At 47.5% G+C, this 17,093-nt stretch overlaps 1 protein-coding gene across 2 annotated transcripts in view; it reads right to left on the bottom strand.

The window, feature by feature from the left end:
* LOC139060740 (uncharacterized) overlaps positions 1–17,093 on the bottom strand; it is a 49,421-nt gene that overhangs the window by 22,874 nt on the left and 9,454 nt on the right. The window contains exon 2 of one of the 2 annotated variants that reach the window (XM_070539807.1): positions 6,963–7,527. In XM_070539807.1, the coding sequence (XP_070395908.1) occupies positions 7,417–7,527 (111 nt within the window). In that variant the 3' untranslated portion in view covers positions 6,963–7,416. Of the gene's footprint in view, positions 1–6,962; positions 7,528–9,843; positions 10,544–17,093 lie in introns of those variants that run through there. The other variant, XM_070539808.1, reaches the window with a different exon arrangement.

The raw sequence follows: 17,093 nt of genomic DNA, 5'->3' as shown, positions 1-17,093 counted from the left end.
TTAACGATGTCTCAAAGAATGGCAGATGCTCATGAATGCGTGTTATTTTGATCATTGTGTTCGACTAATATCAAGTGCAACATTAGTTTGCCCCTAATAGGTTGCTTTTATCAATCAGCGCTTCAACAGGGTATGTACAAATTATTACGACCAATCCTACCTGTCATGTGAGGTTTTCGCTCACACAAGAGCACGCCGTCGATTTCAGACCGACCTTCGACGGAAGCTTGACTAGCTGTCTAATCTCTTACATATTGAACACCGACTGTGCTAGTGCCCTTATTCATTACTGTGCAATATTGTCCAACACTCCACATTACTGCACAGCACAGTGTAGGAACTTAGCAGAGCACGGGGGGACTTCAGCGCCAGTTGAACTATGGGGAACCAGCGCTGGAGTTTTCACGACACCTACAGCGCCGCCCTGGCGGTCAGAACGTTCACAACTCAGCCGCTCCCGCGGACGAAAATTGCTACTGGTAGTGGCGTTGCATCCGCTGAAAGTCGAAGGAAAACAAGAGGACGCCGGCGGTACTGTTGCGTATACAAGTGCCGCAACTACGTCGGGATGAGGGAGGATGTATCCTTCTGCGTCTCTCCATCTAAACCCTACGAACAAGAACGGAGGCGGCGTTGGATCCAAGCAGTCAGGCGAGCGGAGCAAGTTCCCGTCTTGTCGCCCTGTTAAGCGGTGTCGGGCTGGTTTCTAAATCAAATTTCGCGTGTGTGCTTGGTTTATTCGTTAGTGAAGACGGTCAGCCCTGGCAGCCAGTACGAAACAGCAGAATGTGCAGTCGGCATTTCGTCAGAAACAAAATTAGCAATAGCATGCACCATCCGGCATATGTACCAACCATTTTTCCTTCGCAATACCACGGCCAAGCCCCTTCCAATGCCACCGCACGAAGCGAACGATACGAAAAGTAAATATTATCCATTCATTGCCAAGAATTATGTGGCAGGGAAGCAGCCTTGTAATACGAGTTGTGTGCGCATACTGCCGGCGCACGCGCGACTAAGCCGCCTATGTGTTATTTAAAATGCGCATGCGGATGAGGACTCGGCGCTGAGATGCATCCGGTAAATTTATGTAATTAATGCTAAATGTAGCCAGCGTTGTTAGGGATCCCGCAGCGGAGCACTGAAACCCTTGCCTGCGAGAGTCAGCTGATGCGATAAAGCTTTCTTCTACATTGACTGCTGTGGCGGAGTAACATCAGAATTTTTTATGTCTAGCCAGAGAAATATGGAAAGTCTTCAGGCCAACTAATACTTCCGAAACCATAGCGCAGCACGACCGGAGCCATAGCAGCTAGATTTGTGAGGAAGGCTGCCCTGCACGCATGGCAACGGCACACAGCGCAACCATTAAAGAAAACACGTGCTCGCCGCGACACACTGTGAAAAATATATAAAGCTTAAAAAGCTTCTTTCGTAATTTCTTCACTTGATGGCGCTAGCTTCTTTACGAAAACTGTCCACTTGAAGCGGCGCGAAAACGGAAACATACGAACTATAATACGGCCGCGCACATGTGTGTCGTCTGGTCGAGCGGCTGGGATATGCCACGTTTCGTCGCCAGGCGGCGTGCAACGCACTCTTTTCGACGCGCCGCCTGTCCAGCGCTGGTTCCCCATAGGCTACCTCGTACAAAAGCTGATCGAACGGAAAGACCAAGTATGAGGAAACTTCGGCATGCTTCGTGGCCTTACAGCCATTGCTTGGTGAGCGTAAAGAGTGCAGTAAAAAAAAAAAAACAGGTGTCTGCTGCAATCAGTAAAAACAAATACGCCCTGTACAGTATGAAATTACCCGTTTTCCCATTTGTGAAGCTACTGCTTTTCTTCGTAGCATGGGCATCACTATGGCTAGCATGGACGGCCACAAATCTTCATAAAATCTTTTTTTGCGCGATGTGACTCACAAGAGATGGGAAGCGCTTGCAGAAACCAGGTGCATATTTTGTATACATCAGATTTCTTTACCGATCAGTACTTAAGGCTAAATCCCATGAGAGCGATTTTGTGCGGCACGGCGACGAGCGATGGCTTCGAGCGACAAAACGGGCCGTCGCTTGAACAGGTCGCTCTGTCTTGTCGCTCGTCGCCCAGAAGTGCTATGAGCGACTAGCCAATAGCGCAAAGCTGGGGCTGGACGTGCATCACTCAAATGCTACCGATTATTGCACGGAATGAGAAAACGATTGAATTTTTATACGTGCAAGAATAAGAACCTACTGCAAGACCCTGAGAAATATTTAATGCTGCTTTCTACAGTAAAGTACACCAACCTAAATTAATAAAGCACGCGTCAGGCTAGTTTCGACGTGCATTTGCTGCCCTCACCGGCAATACCAGGGAGAGGTCGCTCTCGCACGCACGGGGTGGGACTTGTAGGCGACGAGCAAACGCGACAGCCATCTCCATCGCGTCGCTGGTCGCTGTCGCGCGCGAGATCGCTTGCATAGAATTTGTTCTTTATACTAAAACTAGCTAATTATTACTTTACTCGTCTTCCTTGAGGTGTTTCTTGATATTTCATATAAGAATTCTCGAGAATTGTCTGAGCAGTTATTATCTGCTATACATTCATTGAAAACACCAGGCTATAATTTTATGTTCGCAGTATATGTTGAGACTACTACTTTTCAAACAAAATGTTAAAACCTAAATTCACCGAAAATGGCCACATTTCAAGTGGCAACGAAAACGGTCCTTCCGGGTGCCACTCGGTCACACCGTTACACCCGTAAAGGGTGCACGTGTACGTGGGATGCACCTCCGTGGTGCGGACGACGAGGCTTAGAAGAAACAGCGAGCCCTCTTACACGAGCCTGCTTGGTTTCACAATGAGCATTTATGTTCTGTGAAATCATTTAATGTCGGACGCGTTATCGGCGGCAGAGATGAGCACTACTGCGTGTACTAGTTGCGCTTTGTCATAGCAACACGCGAGGGAATGCCGTAGACCGCCATTTTCGGACAGAACAGCACGTGACTCAGACGGGTTGCGCGTCGAGGGCCGTTCTCGCCGGTAGTTAAAAACTCTAATAGCATTAGCAGCTAGCAAGCATGAACTTCTACACTCCAATATCGCTGCTCTACGCCGCAAACATGTAGCAGGAACCTGGCTTAACAATGATGTACATGACACGAAAAATGTTCGTGACTCATCTCGATTGTCAGTCTATCTTAGCAGGGTACTGGTTTGGGCTAGTTGTTCACAATTCATGCTCAACCTTATTTGCGTATATAAGAGACTCCTACCTTTAAACCCGGTTGAAAGTGTTCGCTTGTGTCTCGTCTCCCAGTCCTCGTTTCAAGTTGTGCGCAAATAGCATTGACCATGACAGTCTATCGTCGCGATCGCAGGATCACGTTTAGCTCGTCGCGTCGAATGCTTTCGGATCGCCTCTAGCTGCTGTCGAGACCAACTTGGAAATCGTCTGGGCCTGAGTCGAACTTTGTCAGCTTAGTATATAATGGTTGGTTAGCGTCCCGCAAATTACATTTCCAGCATCGCTTCCGAGTCACACGATCGAGCCAGTGCTATCCTACTACCAGCAGTGTCAAGGTTCCTGACCGATCTGACCCACGTCGAGTGGTCACCCGTGATTGGCTGCTGGGTTCTGATGGAGGAGCAATGCTCGTACCTCAACGTGTTCCTCGTGTCCACCAACCTTGCAGTCCCTCCACAATCTTTAATTTATGCTCTAGGTTCCCGAGTTGTAATGCAACCTGACAGTTCTGCGAATAAACTCGACTAGATATTCCCTACTCGTGCTGATCTCATTTCTGATTTATCATATACCTGCCTGGAATAAGTGGCCATTTGAGCCTACGCAATATTTCCACACATAAAAAAAAGGCTGTCCAAGCAGGCTAGAAGCTATAACAGAGCCCATTTGGGTTAACCGAATGCCGAACGGGCCCATTATTTTGACAGTTGCTTAGATTTTTTTTTTTATGAGAGAACAGTCGGGACTAACTTGGTAACGGGAACATTATCGTGGCAAACGTTCAGGAACTAACAGAGATGCGCAGCCGTCCAATTTCCCAATAGTAATAAAGGCCTCTGCAACTGCAGTCTTCAATGGCTCCTTGAACGGTGCACCCCAATGCACGGTGCACACCCTTAGCCCTCACATCTCCGTCAACTTTCAAGAAAATAAAATAATTACTCAATCAATAAATCAATGAACAACGATGACGACAAAAAAGTTCAATACCTCAGCAATTCCTGAATGATATGGCAGCTTTCCTGTGACATGCCTTTTATGCCACTGTCGCTTTATACTACATGTTCCTGCTTTGTTTACTATCAATATGTTTTGACAGTAATTATTCTGCCATGTTGCGTTGCACACGGGAGATTGAGTTTTCAATAAAAAGATATCGAGTTGGCCTAACCCCAAATTTTAAGTTGGCCCACCCTCAAATTTTAGTTGGCTCACTCCTAGTATAGGTTTCCCGATGCACTTAGGTATGCGATGCACCCTATAGGTATGCTTAAATCTGATCATATGGGCGTTGGCTCTGGTCATTTTTTTTTTTGGCTTCAATTGTTCGCTATCACTACTAAAGCTACCGATCATCTACATTTCCACTATTATGACGATTATATGTCTTCGCAAATTATGCGTTTTTGTGCAGATACAAATCGAGTGACGGATAGGTTTTGCTGGGGTACTCGCCAAAGAATGCTTACGCATTAAACGTTAATTTCTGGTCTGCCCTGTCAGGCTGCCCAAATTAACGCACCGTTCTGATTGCTCGAACCTTCGGTACGCGCACGGATGTGACATGCTTGAGCCCGAAGCTTGCTTGGAGCGACTCGCACCGCTGGCCCAACGGCGACAGAGCGACGCTGCTCGGTAAACAGGCTTGTCACGCAAGGCGGCTCCATTCATGCTGTCCTCAGGGCGGAAAACTACTACGCCGTGCCACTCTGCTGCAACTGCTTTACTACGACGCGGCCTGTGGCTACGACGAGTCGACAATGCAAGGGCAGGGCTGCCAAGGCGTCGTTCCCGCTGCAGGGCAGTCGCATTGCTACGGTCCTTGTCGAAGCACCGAAACGAAATGCGAGCTGCTTGTGGCTCAGCGTGGACGTTCAGCAGTGTGAGCCAACGCGGTCTCAAATAACGGAGCGTTTCACTGCAGTAGTTTATGTTTTGCGATCGAGTCCGATCGGAATCGAATTTCTCGATCGCGATTGGCTCATTTGTGCAAGATGTAGAAGGGAGTCAATCACGACAGAGCCATTCGATACCAACGGGACTCGATGGGGATTGGTGACGCCGGTATCGAATATGCGTGTTCAATATTGGATCAGAACGGCGTCACATTAACGAACGAGTTGCAAACCGTACAAGACAGCGCTGGTCGCTTCATTTCAGGAAGCTGTATAATCGCACGGCCGGTGCAACGTTGATGAAGTGAATGATATTTCACCTTTCGTCACTCGCTCCTTGTCGCAAGATAACATCACTCCGCCTACTCCTCAAGATGTCACAATAACCTTCATTAAGTACCGCTGCCCTCACTACCATTCATATTTAATCGACTTGACCATGTGCAGAAAGTTGCCGTTCCTCATTGCAGAATGGATTCATTTCTTCCCAATACTATCGTATACTGTCAATACTGTCGTATTCCGCAGTCATCTATTGGTATAGCTAATTCACCTAATTTAAAGGGACCATGAAAGGATTTTGACGATATTCTACAACCGTACTGAGTCGTTTAAGGTAAGTCCTTCTGACAATTAATTGACACATGTAAGCGCTTCACGTAATGCGTGAAATTTATTATAAGGTCTTAAACATGTGCATCGCTACCGATTGCAGCTGCGCCGCTTGCCAGAGTTTTCAGCCGCCCCGTTACAATAACAGTCTACGTACTGGCGCACATGACGTCAGTTGGTCAAGCTATCCGATTGGCTACCCAGATTGCGTCATCGATATTTTTTTCCAATATTATCGTGAACAGATGTTCGTAATAGTTGGAATGTTCGTTAATTTGATTCTATGAAACACAATGTAATAGAGAGAAAATACGCATCGACAATTTATCACTACACTTAAGCGCTTCCGGCACACAGCAAGTGTCGCCTGCTTGTGCAAGCCCGTGACATTGGGGCCGGTTTTCGCAAGCGACGCTAGCGCAGCCTCGATTCCAACGGTGGTTGCACTGATACCAGAAAAGCGTTCGCTTACTAATACTAGATGATGTGTTGAATATTATTAACTTGCAATCTAAATATAAAAACGATAAGCGACGTCTGAATAATTTCTATTTGCTTATAGAGTTCAATGTGTGCCGAAAGCTTGCGAGGAGTTCTGCACAGCAGACGATCTACGCCAGCGTCATCTGCTTCTGCTATTGCTATTGCGCTGACCGCTAGCTTTGGCCAGTTATATCTCATATTTAGTCCGGTTAACGTAATATATATAGTTTTTCTTACAAGGCATTCAGAAGTAGCTCTCGCATTTATTTTGGAAATTCGGTGCTGCCGCATAGTCCGAGTGAAAATTACAAAGCTAAACAGACCAACTTGTTGCAAATAAAGAGCTTTATTATATCCGCGTTGATGTTTGCATTAAATAAAAGGCACGTGAATTCCGTGTCAGAAGATGCACCGGTGCCTAACATGCATAAGTGTGTATATGCAAAAAGATGCTACTTACAGTCCCACCGCACACGCCTGGTGAACACAAGCTGTCCGCCACTGAATGAAGAAATACACCCGACTACATAGAGCCGTGGTATGCCGGTATGGTGCTAGGGTTCCTCCATTTTATATATATATATATATATATATATATATATATATATATATATATATATATATATATATATATATATATATATATATATATATATATATATATATATATGATATGTCACCCTTCATTCACAATATTCAACAAAATATAGCTCGATTTGAGCATAAACACGCACCTTTCACAAGGGCCAATTCTGTCGCGACTGCTCGTCTTCTGGGTCACACTGCACATTCTCTTACGTCGAGCAGCCATGGCCAGTGGAGTCCTGGAATGAGGACACCACCCACTCGACCTCAAGAGCAACCACCTCGATGGTTCTAATAAATGTTTTCTCTCTCTCTCTCTCTCTCTTGCCGTTACCCATTCGAGAAGTTGTGACGATATAGAAAGTTCCATGATCTAAGCTGAATTTGCTTCAAACAGTTTAAAAGGCAAAATATATGTTTTTGTGTACGTGTTGATTTGAAGCCTTACAAATTGTTTACAATATAAAGGTTTAGCTGACGCTTCTATTACCGCTGTCGTTGTTTCGATGGTGGCGACACGCCAAGGCTTGGACGCGAAACACACCCCATGCCACAGGCTTGGCTTGTGTTACAACATGCTCCCTGTTGACGCGAACTGCGGGGTCACTGTTGCTCACAAGGTTTCTTTTCGCGAGGACCATGAATCGACCTTGTTGCGTTGGGGGCTGCAAACCTAGCGATTGGCGACATGTCAAGCTGCGACATCGTGTTGGTCTGCAAGAGAGAAGGCATTCTTGAGAGAAGGAGGAAAGGCTGGCACTATCTTCTAATAACTGCACTGCCATTGCCAAATGCTACACACTGTGAAGACAAGTAAAATATGCAATTTTTCATGAACGAGCATACTCCTATGTCACAAAAATTGTACCCAAAATAACTGATATCAATGCTGCTATGTTTTTTTTGTCTATCTAATAAGTAAAGAAAATATCCACCGAACGTTATAACTATATCGGTTCGAAAACAGCAAAGCAGTGCATGCCGCTGACGTGAAAAATGTAGAGGCCATGAAATGAACAAGTCGAAGACAAATATTTTAATCAACCTTTGTCATCCATGAACCTTGTTTACAGTTTTGTAGAAATGCAACGGACAGGGGAAAATCTCAATCACGCTGCTCTTTGTTCCAATGTTTTGCGCAGGAGCAGCTGTCACCGGTCATGTATTGTGAGTAATTGCACCGAAATTATAGTCAGACTGCGAGTCGGCCTAGTTGGAACAAATTCATCTTAAAACTTATTGTGCGCAACAAACAGGGACGAAGAATAGAAGAAACACAAGGACGAGCGCTTTCTAACAACTGGTTTTATTTTTGAAGAACCACCTGCTTATATACCCACAGATCTGCGCGATCTAGTCAAACAGAGCACGCCTATAGCGCATATAATACACACATATCTGCGCGATCAAGTCAAGAGAGCACATCACCAATACATATACCACTTGTGATAAAAAACAACAAAGACGTGGACTAAAGCCACCTGGTCAACATAAGAACAAGGTGCATGAAACATCCACTTACGATAAAATGCGTTAAAGATGTGATGATAGAAGTGAATTTTTTCTTTTTTTGGGAAGCATAGACAGAGAGTTGGCCAAAGATTTAGGTGGTGTAGTAAATAAGGTATACAGATATGTCGATGACTACTTGACTTTAGGCTGTCATGTAGACAAGGGTGCTTTCAGGAATAGGGTTGTAGAAGCCTTCAATTCTCAGGGCAAGGGTTTAACGTTTACTTCTGAAGTACCGGTAGATAACAAGCTACAATTTCTTGATGTCAAGTTAGAATTCCTACCGGAACATGTATGTTGGTCATTTTCACCCCGAGCTGGAAAACTGCTAATGAATTATGCCTCAAACCATTCCAGGCTTGTGAAGAATGGCATAGTCAGTTCGTGTTTCCGATCAGCGTTGTTGAATTCATGTCACCACACCGTAAGGAGTGCATTTTTTGAGCAAGTTGATAGGTTGAGAAAGGCTGGGTACCCGCTCGCTGTGATGTTGGCGTCGTGCGATAGGCTAATGAAAAAACTTAAACAGGAAAAAGGACAATGCAAAAAGAATCAAAGGCAAAAGGATGTAACTTCCAAGATTTCAGTGATTCCGTATGTGCACGGCCTTTCACACAGTCTTAAAAAGGTGGCTGGTAGTTACGCATTAAAAGTGGTATTTTCAGCGAAAAACAAAATAGGTAGTGTGTGCTCTAAGGTTAAAAATAAGTTCGAAAGAAAGGATGATGCAAAGAAAAAATGTAGTGTCAAACATCCACGCAAGAACCAGTTTGTTGATTGCGCGATGAACGTTGTATATGAGATCCCTATGACTTGTGGTCATGTGTACGTAGGGCAGACTGCGAGATGCATTAACACCAGGTTAAGGGAACACTTGTCCAGTCTGAAAGGTCGCCCTAGCACGCATTTGGCAATGCATTGCCAAGAACATGATTGCTCCCCCTGTCTCAGTAGCACCAACATTTTGTGTAGGAATAGGAATCAAACCGCGAGGGAAATTGTGGAAGCACACTGGATTGAAAAACAAAAAGAAGAATGCATCAGCCATCCATCGGTTTCATTGTTGGATAAAGAAAATTCACTTCTATCATCACATCTTTAACGCATTTTATCGTAAGTGGATGTTTCATGCACCTTGTTGTTCTTATGTTGACCGGGTGGCTTTGGTCCACGTCTTTGTTGGTTTTTATCACAAGTGGTATATGTACTGTAGATGTGCTCTCTTGACTTGATCGCGCTGATCTGTGTGTATTATATGCACTATAGGCGTGCTCTGTTTGACTAGATCGCGCAGATCTGTGGGTATATAAGCAGGTGGTTCTTCAAAAATAAAACCAGTTGTTAGAAAGCGCTCGTCCTTGTGTTTCTTCTATTCTTCGTCCCTGTTTGTTGCGCACAATAAGTTTGAAGATGAAATTATAGTCGCAACAGAGAGCACATATAAAAAGCAGGAGTTCTGCAATACATACGGGCGAGTCAAATGAAAGTCAGTCACTGCGAATATATGACAAACTGCGTACTTTATTTAAAAGTAGTCTCCATGACCATTTACACATTGCTCCCATTGACTAACGAGTCGCGTGATTCCCGTCTCACAGAACTCTCGGGTTGCTGCTTCAAAAAGTCTGTAACTGACTCTTTCACGTCATCGTCCGACACGAATCTGGTTCCCTAGAGCTGTTTTTTCAATTCCCCCAAAATGTGGTAGTCGCAAGGACACTGGTCTGGACTGTATGGCGGATGTTGCAGCGTTTCCCACTTTGCCCGCGTTGTGTTGACCACATCAGCGACGTGGGGACAGGCACTGTCGTGGAGCAAGATGACCCCATTCGCCAAATTTCCAGGTCATTTGTTCTTGATTGTGACAAGCAGCCGATTCGGCATTTCGCAATATCTGAAACGATTGATACTATGTCCAGGCTTAACAAATTCGATCAGTAATGGCCCCTAACGATCGAAAAAAAGTCAACATCTTTCCGGAGGAAATGACGGCCTTTGCTTTCTTTGGAGTGGTGAATTCGGATGTTTCCATTGTAAGATTTGTTGTCGTGTTTCAGGCTCGTAGTAGTGGCTCCAAGATTCCTCCCCGGTCACAATTGCAGACAAGAAGTTGTCACCCTCATTGTGATACCGGATCAGATGAGTCGAGGCAGTGCCGAACGTCTCCGTCATCTGGCGGTGGTTCAAAATCTTGGCAATCCATTAAGCACACAAGAGCCTGTAACATAGATGTTCATGAATTACGGTGTGAACCGAACTGTGGCTGATGTTCGCACGCTCTGCCAGTTCATCAACGCTTATTCTCCGTCCTTGTCTAACCAGCTCATCAACCTTTGCAGTTGTGTTGGGGGTGACTGAACGGTGGCTTTGGCACGGTCTTCGATCGTATTTGCAACTCTCACGTCCTTCTTTGAACCACTTGTTCCAACGCTTCACAATGGCCAATGAAATACAATGTTCAACGTATACGGCAGCCCTAATGCTGCAAATTTTTGGGGGGGAAACACCATCAGCTGTCAAAAACCTCACGACACCACGCTATTCAACCTTTGCAGCGTCCAATATGTCATGTAACCATGCTCAAAGCAATGTATGAGAGCATTAAAGAACATTTTTCCTCACCCCTGTGAGTCACTTTTGAAAGTGAGAGATGCCTGTGTGCTAGGTGCATGCCTCGCAGATAGTGAACCGAGCCATTTCACTTGCCCTCGGACATTAGAAATGCGGAGATACAATGAAATATACAAATGCGAAGATACAGCATGATAAAGGGCAAGTAGTCACTGGAAACAAAGTTCACTGCACCTATACACGAAACCTCGCAACTAGATATTTAAATATACGTAAAGGTCTCTGGTAAATCTACGTATCTAAGAATTTTTTTGGAATTTGGAATTGGATTTATTGATAGGAAAGACAGAGAGGTCGACCTGGAGCTAGTGCGCTCTAGTCTGCTACTCTGCATTGGGGAAGAGGGAAGGAGAGTGAAAAAAGTCACTGTATATAATGCGAAAAACAAAGCAAATAAACATGTTGCGCAATAAGAGATTCACAGATTCCTAAGGCTCGTCCCTCTCCCTCTACTCCCCCTGACATATCGCGAGCGACGGAAGGCGGCGAGCATCCTCCCCGCTTTTCTCCCTTGCGCACACAAGACTGAGACACCATCGTCGGCTCACCCATGCCGCCGCCCTCCCCCAGTACGCATCACTTGCACATACAGCATGCGGCCCGCAGTCATGATGTTATCGCCCTTGGACTTCATACCATAAAAGCCAACAAACACTGACACCAAGAACAACATGGGGGAAATTACTTGTCCCTAATAAATGAAATAAAGAAACGATAAATTACTGGAAATGAAAGTGGATGAAAAAAATGGCTGTGGCTTAGCTAAGGTTAAGTCCAGGATGCGAAGCATACTAGCCTTTATTTTAACGCGACAGCGTTAAGGCGCTCGTGTCGCAGAAAAGCCGGTGTCGTCGGCGTCGGCTCAGGCGTGCGGCGCTTGCTCAGGCGCACATTTCGTTGTCGCGCCGAACGCTGCGTTGCTCGACGCTCACCGCGTCCGATGCGGGGCGCGTAGTCGCTGCGCCGTAGCAAAGCCACCTAGAAACAGCCTCTGTAGCACGCCGCAACCATCGCTCCTCATTCCAACGAGCAGCTCTGCCTCCAGGAGGCATCTCACCTCGTGAGTGTCTAGCAGAGGCAAGCGCAGCTGCTTAAATACCGCCGCGACGCCGCGAGCGACGGCGCGAGTTGGAGCCCCGTTTCTCCTCTGTCGTGACGTCACGGTGTCACGTGGTATTGAAGGCGACACCACCGCGCCTGAGGAGCTGGGTTGAGCTCTAGTAATATGCTTCGCATAAAACAACTTGCCGCAGGTGGGGAACGATCTCACAACCTTCGCATTTCGCGTGCGATGCTCTACCAATTTAGCTACTGCGGCGCCGTTTCCCCGTCCACTTTCTTGGGTATGTATGTGTCCTAGTAGAACCCTGGGAGTGTTGGCCAGTGCCACCACTCACACACCGTGGCGGCGAACGTGGTTGTGTTTGTTCAATGTCAGTGTTTGTATGACTAATATAAATCGGGCCCCTCGGTTAACCTCCTTTCTTCTCGTTTGGACTTCATACGGAATATGAGAGTGACGGCGACGGCAGGAATGCGCCTGAGTGTCCATATAATTGCTATCGCAATAATATAGTAAGAGTATCCTGCAACTGAAGCGTCCCGCGGGTCATCACTTGCCGCAAAAGAAGAAGTAACAAATCGAACTTTCACCATGCGACAATTCGCTGCGTCGCAAGAATGTCTCTTTCTTTATTTTGTGGGGAGGGGGCACTGTAATGAAACCTGAAGGAAAGCATGTAGGCTACAATCGAATGCCTACTTTGGGCACCTAATGTGGCTACCGAAGGAATGTCGAAGAAAACGTGACGCGCTTGCTTCGCAGAGAACCATACGCACACTGCTCGGTATTCTACACCAGCGAGACAAGACTTTCCGGATGGGCTACCTTCAATGGTCAGGCGGCGCAGCGATCGACTCAGCCGTCATCGCCACCGCCAGTTCCGCGAAACACCGAGGCGGCCAATGCTGCGGAGGCATGACTTTGCAGCGCTCGTTTGAAACGTGCCGCTCGTTCTAAATTGCGGTTTTAAGACAATCGAAACTATCGAGACACGTTTTAGACCACTGACGCTTGAGAAACGACGTCAAATTTACGACTACAGCAACCATGTATATCGTGCCAAAGAAGTAAACAGCATGGACATCGAAGCGAGGTGCTTCAATGAAATTATACGGTCTTTAAAGCCATAACCACGAACTGATTATGTGGCACGCCGTAGTGGGGTACTCCGGAATAATTTGGATCATCTGGGGTTCTTTAACGTAGACCGAAATCTAAGTACACGGGTGTTTTCGCATTTCGCCTCCATCGAAATTCAGCCGCCATGGCCTAAATTTGATACCAAAGCCAACAGAATGCCAAGTTGCATACGTTATTAACCCACATAAATTGTGTGCACATATACAAAAATGCCAAGAAATGGTCAGAATGACAAAAATGGCTGTGGCTTAGCTAAGGTTAAGCTCAGGATGCGAAGCATACAAGCCTTTATTTTAGTTGTTGAACCACTGTTTAGCCTGGTGAACTGCTGTTGCTTGGCTATATTTGGTTCGGCTAGACGAAGAAACAACTCATGCGTTACTCTGCTTCGCCTTCAAGAGTGGTCCGCGACAGCGTTCCCGTCAACCCGCCAGGGACTACGCGCCCGCATTGAACGCGGTGAGCGTCGAGCAACGTAGCGTTCGGCGCGGCAACGAAATGTGCGCCTGAGCAAGCGACGCACACCTGAGCCTTAGAAACAGCTCGTTTCTAAGGCAACACCGCATTCACTAGAGGCGCTTTTGTACCGCTTTGAAGCATCGTACTCGTGGCTCAGTGGTAGCGTCTCCGTCTCACACTCCGCAGACCCTGGTTCGATTCCCACCCAGCCCATCTTGCGAGAGTTGAGCGACGCCGCGAGCGACGGCGCGAGTTGGAGCCCCGTTTCTGCTCTGTCGTGACGTCACAGTCTCACGTGCTATGGCACGGTGTCACGTGGTATTGAAGGCGACACCGCCGCGCCTGAGGAGCTGGTTTGAGCTCTCGTAATATGCTTCGCATAAAATCGGTGATACCCCCTGTTTGTGGGCACCTGTCTTCCTCTTAGAATGCGCCGCGGTACGAACATAGCGGTCGACTGCGTCCTTTTTTTATGCGAAGCATATTACGAGAGCTCAACCCAGCTCCTCAGGCGCGGCGGTGTCGCCTTGAATACCACGTGACACCGTGACGTCACGACAGAGGAGAAGTGCCTTTGGCTCAACTCTTGCAAGATGGGCTGGGTGGGAATCGAACCAGGGTCTCCGGAGTGTGAGATGGAGACGCTACCACTGAGCCACGACTACGATGCTTCAAAGCGGTACAAAAGCGCCTCTAGTGAATGCGGTGTTGCCTTACAAACGAGCCGTTTCTAAGGCTCAGGCGTGCGTCGCTTGCTCAGGCGCACATTTCGTTGCCGCGCCGAACGCTGCGCTGCTCGACGCTCACCGCGTCCAATGCGGGGCGCGTAGTCGCTGCGCCGTAGCCCAGTCTCTTACACCCCTTGGCGGGTCGACGGGAACGCTGTCGCGTTCCACTCTTGAAGGCGAAGCAGAGTAACGCATGAGTTGTTTCTTCGTCTAGCCGAACCAAACATAGCCAAGCAACAGCAGTTACCAGGCTAAACAGTGGTTCAACAACTAAAATAAAGGCTAGTACGCTTCGCATCCTGGGCTTAACCTTACCTAAGCCACAGCCATTTTTTTAAACTGGTGCGTGTACGCCAACAGCGTCGGTATTTTCACGTAGTGACAGTAAAGAAGACAGTAGCAATACTGTGAATGACGAAACTAACTTTTATTGGCCGAACCTGTGCCCACAAGAACAGACTACACTTATGCCATCTTCGACTGGTCGTTTCTGAGCGCTCTGGAGCGCTCTCGCGAGCGGCGTTGTCTTCGGCTGGTTGAAAGAGGGTGCCCGCCCTGCGTTCGGCTGGTTCTTCTCGATTGCTCTCCTCCATCTTCGAACGCTCTGAGGCGCTCCGAGCCCTGTCGTCGGAGCAATCGTCGAAATTGAAACGTCATCGCAGAGCCGCGTCGCTGCTGTTGGCGACAGCCCACCGTAACCTAGGCAACCTAGGCCACTGCGAGAGAGAGAGGAGGAGGAATGAACTTTATTGTTTGCCCTGCGAGTTGGTGGGGAGGGCCAAAGGGCCCGCCTAGGTGGCGGCCAGGAGTTCTTGGGTCCTGGCGGCATCCTCGGCCCGCTGGACGGCCCATAATTGATCTTCGAGGGCGGGGCTGAGCAGCGCGGCTTCCCAGCGCGTGCGAAGGCTGCTGCTAGAGACCGCGTTTTCTTTATTGCTATTTAGCCCTCGGCATTCCCATAATATATGCTCCAGAGTGGCTCTGGATTCACATGTTCTGCATTTGTCCGTAGGATATACATCCGGATATATGATGTGCGAGAGCGCAGGATTCGGGTACGTCCTAGTTTGTAACTGCCGCCATGCGACAGACTGCTTTTTTGTCAATTTTGCGTGAGGTCGCGGGAATATGCACCTCTGTAACCTATAATGTTTCGTAATGTCATTATATGTTGTCATTCTGTCCTCCCACTCCCACTCATTTACCGCACCGTCACGTCCGGAGGGTGTCGGGGCGTCACTTGCGACTGCGGCTCGGTCCGTAAGCCCTCGAGCCGCGTCATGTGCCGCCTCGTTGTTGCCGTCCTCCGCGAGGGTGTGAGCGGGTGTCCAGGTGATATATATCTTTCTTTTGTAATTTTGCCCTCCTGCAAGAAGAATTCGTAGTGCCTCCGGGGAGATTCGGCCGTTGGCAAAGTTTCTTATTGCCGTCTGAGAGTCGCTGACTATCACGGTTGCGTTAGTCTGAGCTGCTGCGAGCGCTATGGCTACTTCTTCAGCTATCTCGTTACTTGTGGTGCGTATCGTCGCGCATGTCTTGCACCGTTTATCCCTATCGATTACGGCTGCCGTAAATCCCCGTCTGCGACTGTATCGAGCCGCGTCTACGAACACTGCGTCCTTGTCGTTGCCGAATTTCTTCTGTATTTGCATCGCTCTGTTCTTTCTTCTGTCCTCATTGTGTTCTGGGTGCATATTCTTTGGTAAGGGAGGTATTACCAATCTTTCCTTTGTATCTCTCGGGATGTCCACCTTGACACCATGCTGTGTGTGGTAACCTATGTCTAATCTCTCTAGGATGTGTCTGCCTGCTCTAGTCTTAGAGAGGCGTTCATATTGTGCCGTACATTGCGCTTCAATGAGCTCGTCTATAGTGTTGTGTAGGCCTAATTGCAGCAACTTGTCCGTGCTGGTGCTGATCGGTAGTCCTATGGCTAGTTTGTATATTTTCCGAATGAGGCATTCTAGTTTGATCTTTTCCGCGACCTGCCATTTTAAGTACGGCGCTACGTACACTATTCTACTTATTACGAAGGCCTGTATTAACCTGATCGTGTTTTCCTCTTTCATCCCGCTATGTTTATTTGTTATCCTTCTGATTAGCCTCATGATTTGCGCTACAGTTCCCTCCAGTCTTCTGAGGGTTTCTCCGTTGTTGCCCTTGGCTTCAATGAGGAGCCCCAATACCCTGATCCTATCGACCTTGGGTATGGGTTTCCCATCGGCCGTCTTTAACTGTATCTCCTCTCTATGAGTGAGCTCTTCCCTGTAGTTGCCTGGTTTGCGACCTCTGCGAGTCGGTCTGTACAGTAACAGCTCCGATTTCTCTGCCGAGCATGTTAGCCCTGTCCCCTCTAGATATTTTTCGATTGTTTCGACCGCTGTTTGAAGCGTTTGTTCTATCTGCCCGTCACTTCCGTTTCTCACCCATAGGGTAATATCGTCTGCGTATAAGGTATGATTTAGACCCTCGATTTCTTGTAGCTTGGCTGGCAGCCCGATAAGCGCCAGATTGAATAGCATCGGTGATAAGACCGAGCCCTGTGGCGTACCTGCGCTGCCTATCTCGATATCCTCCGAAACTAGGTCCGCTATCGTGATCTTTGCCTTTCTGCCCGTTAGAAAATTGCGTACATAATCGTACGTGCGTTTTCCCAGTCCTAGTTCGCCTACTCTATCCAGTATCGTTGCATGTGTTACGTTATCGAAGGCCTTTTTTAGGTCCAACCCGAGAATTGCCTTTGTCGA

The sequence above is a fragment of the Dermacentor albipictus genome, chromosome 6 (assembly GCF_038994185.2).
Source record: "Dermacentor albipictus isolate Rhodes 1998 colony chromosome 6, USDA_Dalb.pri_finalv2, whole genome shotgun sequence".
NCBI lineage: Eukaryota > Metazoa > Arthropoda > Arachnida > Ixodida > Ixodidae > Dermacentor > Dermacentor albipictus.
The sequence above is the reverse complement of the archived record's forward strand: the minus strand, read 5'-3'. Positions and strand labels throughout refer to the sequence as shown.